General features: G+C 33.8%; 1 protein-coding gene across 1 annotated transcript; it reads left to right on the top strand.

The window, feature by feature from the left end:
- The first annotated feature begins 546 nt into the window (after positions 1–546).
- On the top strand, positions 547–5,037 carry LOC120090037 (glucose-6-phosphate/phosphate translocator 1, chloroplastic). The gene is made up of 5 exons (XM_039047524.1): positions 547–1,684; positions 2,570–2,795; positions 3,663–3,885; positions 4,385–4,598; positions 4,693–5,037. Exons 1-5 carry the CDS (start codon positions 1,169–1,171, stop codon positions 4,702–4,704), a joined length of 1,191 nt encoding a protein of 396 aa, XP_038903452.1. The 5' UTR covers positions 547–1,168; the 3' UTR covers positions 4,705–5,037.
- The last annotated feature ends 521 nt before the right edge of the window (positions 5,038–5,558 follow it).

The raw sequence follows: 5,558 nt of genomic DNA, 5'->3' as shown, positions 1-5,558 counted from the left end.
TGATCTCACCTGAATTGATATGCTATTAAAGTTTAGGAGGATAAATTGATCTTTTCAATCTATTTACTCCTTATGTTTCAATCCACATATATGTAAAAATGTTGACAAAAATAATTGATAGGTCAGTCAATGATTAAAATATTGATATCGAGATTTAAATTTTACAAATATATGAGTGGATATATTTATAAAATATTAATATTGACATATAAGTAAGTAAAAAAAATTAGAAAATTTGTATAGATAAATAATTTGTTTGTTTTTACTCTCAAATTAAGATAGCTATATTGTTATTAATATTTTCTATTGATATTAAATTAAATAAATGACATTATGAATATTTTAAGAATATGTCAAATCGTTGGATTTATAGATATATCGAATATTTTCATCTCGATGTCAACTAAAATTTAATATATTTATTTACCAGAAACGAGATTTTGCGTTTGGGTTTGAATGTGAGCCCCTGAAAATCTTTTCTTTTTCTTTTTTCCCCTTCCTTTCGTTTTCAATAAACAATTTCGATTTAAAAACCAATACAATCCCATGTTTGAAAAGAGAAACAGAATCATGATAGTTGATGTAATTTGATTTTTTTTTTTTTTTTGTTTTCGGATCCTCACCGAATCACCCAATTCTACGGAGAAAAAAACGTCACACATTTTCAAGTCGATAAAAGCCGCCACCCACCTTAGTTTTTAGAAAAAACCCATTGAAAATTTCATTTGAATTCAACATCTTCCATCATCTTATATTAAAAAATCCTCAGCACCAACCCCCAAAACTGTACAGATTCATTGAAAACAAACGATCATCAAGAACCTCTGTATCGGTGGCTTCCTTTTTAGACTTCCCCTTTGCTTATTTTCTACTAAATTGCACCATTTTTGGAACTGTTCATGTTCCTTTCTCCCACCTACCGAATTTCGAGATCATTTTTCCTTGATTATTTTAAATTTCCATCAAAATTGGCTTTCTGGGTTGTTTCCGGAATCGCATTTAGGAGTCTTCAGCGATTAGAGTTCTTATTTTTCGAGAGTCGTGAAAAGATTAGTCTCTTTCACGACTTGTACGTCTCTGATTTTGCTTCAAACTATAAAATCTAAGGTTGTTTTTGTTGCCTAATATCTGGGGGTTTTTTCCTTTTTTTTTTGTTTGTTTTTCGATCATGATCTCTTCTTTCACTCAATCTGCAAAACCCATTAATGGGTCCGACGTGATTCTCCGGCGGAGGTCTCCGGCGCCAATCCGACGGTTTTCGTGTCTTCCTCCATTGCCGGCGCAAAAATCCCAAAGCTCTGTTGTGTGCATGAAAAGTGCTCTTCATATCTCATCGGTTTCCAATTTTGGGCCACTGGGAACTCAGAAGAGTGATTTGATTACGTGCAAATCCTACGAGGCTGACCGATCACAGCCGATTGAGTCAAACATTGAACTGACGGTGGCCGAAGCGCCGTCCGAGGCGGCGAAGAAGGCGAAGATCGGACTGTATTTTGCTCTCTGGTGGGGTTTGAACGTTGTTTTCAATATTTACAACAAGAAGGTTTTGATTGCGTATCCATATCCATGGCTAACCTCCACACTTTCTCTTGCTGTTGGCTCTCTCATCATGTTATTCTCTTGGATGACGAGGATCGCCGAGGCTCCCAAAACCGATTTCGAGTTCTGGAAATCCTTGTTCCCTGTAAGTTTTTCTGGGTTCTGATTGGCTACTGCCTAAATTATCATGACTAATGATGTTTCTTTCATCAGTTGTTGTTCTAGTGTTTTGAAGAAATACCCCTGTGGTTGATGAGAATGCTTAGGAATTTTTTCTTGGTTCTGTTTAGTTAATGAAATTCATCTGTCATCTGATTGTCTTGTTCTTGTATTTGAACAAATACCCATGTGGTTAGGTTTTGAGATAGCTTAGGAAGTTTTGGTAAAATATTAGAAGTGAAGTTGTCTCACATTAAATAAATTGGACTCCAAGCGAAGCCTTTGCCTTTGGTTTCAATCGTCCAGTTAAAATTTTTCACGTATTTTTTCTGATTCGTTTTGTCTAGTTTGGAGTTTTTCCACGCTAATTTTTTGTGTTTTCAGTTTGATTACTTTCATTTAATTTCTCTTTCGGTAGTGGAAGGTTTTTACCAACAAGGACCAATGAGATTTCAAGTATTTGAAGAAAAGAAATACCCCTGTTTATGTTGTTGTTGATTGCCGAGAAGCTTTGGAAGTTTTTCTGGGTTCCATTGAGCCAACCAAAACATTTAAGAACCAATGATTTTTCTTAAGCAATCAATCTTGTATTTCTAGTTGTGAAAGAAATACCCCCCATGGTTGTTTGCTGACAAAGCTTTGGATAAGGGCAAGAAAACCATTTCAATTCCTTTTTTCTTTCTTTTTGAAGAAAAACAAATTCAAGTCAACTTGCTAACTGTTGTTTATCATAACTTGTTTCCTTTATACAGATAACTGACAATATATGTATATATAATAAGCTTAAACGTGGAGAACTCATCAAAATTGTTTGTAGTTGATTATTGTTTTGGAATTTTGTGTCTTAAAATGTGGCGATGATTTTGAATAGGTTGCTGTGGCCCATACAATTGGACATGTAGCAGCAACAGTGAGCATGTCAAAGGTTGCTGTCTCATTCACGCATATCATCAAAAGTGGTGAGCCTGCATTTAGCGTATTGGTTTCAAGGTTCCTGTTGGGTGAGACTTTTCCTGGTCCTGTCTACCTCTCTCTTCTCCCAATCATTGGTGGCTGTGCGCTTGCTGCCGTGACCGAGCTCAACTTCAATATGATAGGTAACTAAATTAACGTTCAAATTGTTGGTATGGGACTTTCCCTGATCTGTTTTGTTTGATCCTTGTCACTAGACTTCCTGTTGTGTCTACAACTAATAATCTTGCATGACTTTTCGTGTACTTGTGTTCTAAATCACATGTATTGAGTTTGATTTGGAAGTGGATACTCGAGATTTTTGTTAGATGGAAAATTAAATTTAGCAACAAGGACTAAATGATATGAAAGATTGGGATCAATTCAAATATTTGAGAAAGTAGGTTTCAAATGAAATAAGTATGAAGTTTAGGGACTAATATAAAAATTCAAAAGTTTATTTTATTTTTTCTTGGTTCTGTTAAAATGCAAGTAACAAAACAAAGAAATAGTGAATAACTAAATTTAGAAACGAAGAATAAAACGGTTATCAAACATATGCTAAGCAATCAATCAAACTTTGCTCCTTGATTGATGTGAGACATCTCTTGGACATAGAATTGACTTGTTGGGAATCATTCCTTCTGCTTGATGGGTGCGCACCCCAAGTGTGCGATTGGACTTTGTCTTGGATGAAACATGATCTGTTTGGATCGACTTTCTAAGTATTTAAAAAAGTATTTTTAAGTGCAAAAGATGTATTTTTAAGCTCTTAGAAAGTCAATTCAACTAGTCCACAATAAGGGATTAGATGGGCTGTCTCCTATCAATTGAGACATTTGAGAGAATTGGTTCATTTATCCTACATATTCCTCCCCCAACTTGGGAGTTGAGGAAAGGATAGGCTGGGAACTACATTTCTATTTGTTATGGAATGATTTGAATTGTTATAAAGAACATTCTTGTTCTATAAGATTCTTCTGAGAGCTTTTGGATGTCTTCACTTTCTTCAGGTTTCATGGGAGCCATGATATCAAACTTGGCATTTGTCTTCAGAAACATATTTTCCAAGAAAGGCATGAAGGGGAAGTCTGTTAGTGGAATGAACTACTACGCCTGTTTGTCTATATTATCCCTGTTGATTCTTACCCCGTTTGCAATCGCTGTCGAAGGACCACAGATGTGGGCTGCAGGATGGAAAACAGCGCTCTCTGAGATTGGACCTAATTTTGTTTGGTAAGCAGATTCGACTCTTGTACCTTTGTTGCTTATAATTTTCTTTTATTTTAAAAAATTATCCTTTAAAAGTTATATGAACTCGACGATCTAAGAGCATCGACAAACTTCACAAATCACAGGGTTTTGGTAGGTTGACTGACAGATTACACAGGGCCTGGATTTTCTTTTTCAGATTAAAAATGTTCAAGTCACTGGGTTGGTAAATTTGACTTTCAGATTATAGATAGGACTTTCATTTTCTTTCTTTGATAAAAAAATGTCTTCAATGGGATGTCTTATAATCTAGTTAAAACTATGTGCACGATATCTCGATAACCTGAATGTTATCTTGATTCAAATCGTTGATTTGCAATCGTCCTATCTATTCTGTTTCTAGTTTACTCTTCTAAACATTGAAGTGCTAAAATCTTCATATGAAGTTATCAATTTGTTTCTGAAAGTATATTGTTTTTATCAATTTGTTTTTTAAAGTATATTGTTTTTCTCTTCATGGTAGGTGGGTAGCAGCACAGAGTGTCTTCTATCATCTCTACAACCAAGTATCCTACATGTCGCTGGATGAAATTTCTCCCTTGACATTCAGCATTGGCAACACCATGAAACGCATATCGGTCATAGTTTCTGCAATAATCATTTTCCGCACACCTGTCAAACCCGTCAATGCTCTCGGAGCTGCGATCGCCGTTCTTGGAACCTTCTTATATTCACAGGTAACTGACCTCATTCACCATTCAGTTGTCTGCTTGCCATATGCTGCTTTGTATCTCTGTTTCATTGATTGATAACTAAATCTTATGAATGCAGGCAAAACAATAAGTAGACTCTTGGAACTTAGATCCACCATGTAATTATACCGAAATGAGATCGGACCAAAGCTTTTGAGAAGCGTCGAGATTTTCTATATGGCGTCGAGATAGATTCAACTTTACAATTACAAATATCAGGTTTTGATCTGATAAACCAATAGGTGTCTATTGTGTTTAATTATTGAGAGATGAATAAGTGATTTGCCAACATGAGCAACATGAATAAAATGAGTTGGGAAGGTAAATTTTCAAATTGAGTGAGGTTGGGAAAGAAAGTGTAATTCTCAACTAAAGGACAATGATTCAAACAGGTTGATTTTTTTTTTTTTTTTTTTTTTTTTTTTTAATAATAAAATATTCTAATTCTACCCTGGTCTGCATTTTTAGAGAATGGAATTAAGGGTTTATTGAAGTCCCAAATCTTATAGATTTTCTCAATGAATGTAGCAATAAATCATTATGAAGATGGATATTTCTAAAATAAAATTTGTTGTACTTAGGTTGTGTTTGGGATTGCAATTCTTGTTTTAGAATATAGCTTTTGGATTCGCCTAAAATTATATATGTTTTTAAATTAATTTTTAATTTTAATTTAGTTATTTATTCATGGGTTTATTTCTTTCTCAACCTAATCAAAATTATATTTTCTAATTTTAAAACAATTACACCGATTTTTTAAAAAAAGATAAAGCTATTTTCCTTCATATTTAAAAATTAATTTACATTAAACAAAATATTTCATTCTAAACAATTATTTAAAATTATATATTACAAAAAAAAATGTAGACAAGGTAATTCAATAGTTATTTACCAAACTCTAATATCTAGTTGGTTTCAAGCTTAAATTTACCAAACACTAACTTA

Source organism: Benincasa hispida, chromosome 11, assembly GCF_009727055.1.
Source record: "Benincasa hispida cultivar B227 chromosome 11, ASM972705v1, whole genome shotgun sequence".
Classification (NCBI taxonomy): domain Eukaryota; kingdom Viridiplantae; phylum Streptophyta; class Magnoliopsida; order Cucurbitales; family Cucurbitaceae; genus Benincasa; species Benincasa hispida.
Note: the sequence above shows the minus strand (reverse complement) of the source record. Positions and strands in the feature narration are given on the sequence as shown.

Coding starts and splice junctions, on each gene's coding strand:
- LOC120090037 (XM_039047524.1), top strand. CDS start 1,169: ATGATCTCTTCTTTCACTCAATCTGCAAAACCCATTAATGGGTCCGAC. Junction 2,796..3,662: donor GCTCAACTTCAATATGATAG/GTAACTAAATTA, acceptor CACTTTCTTCAG/GTTTCATGGGAGCCATGATA. Junction 3,886..4,384: donor ATTGGACCTAATTTTGTTTG/GTAAGCAGATTC, acceptor TCTTCATGGTAG/GTGGGTAGCAGCACAGAGTG.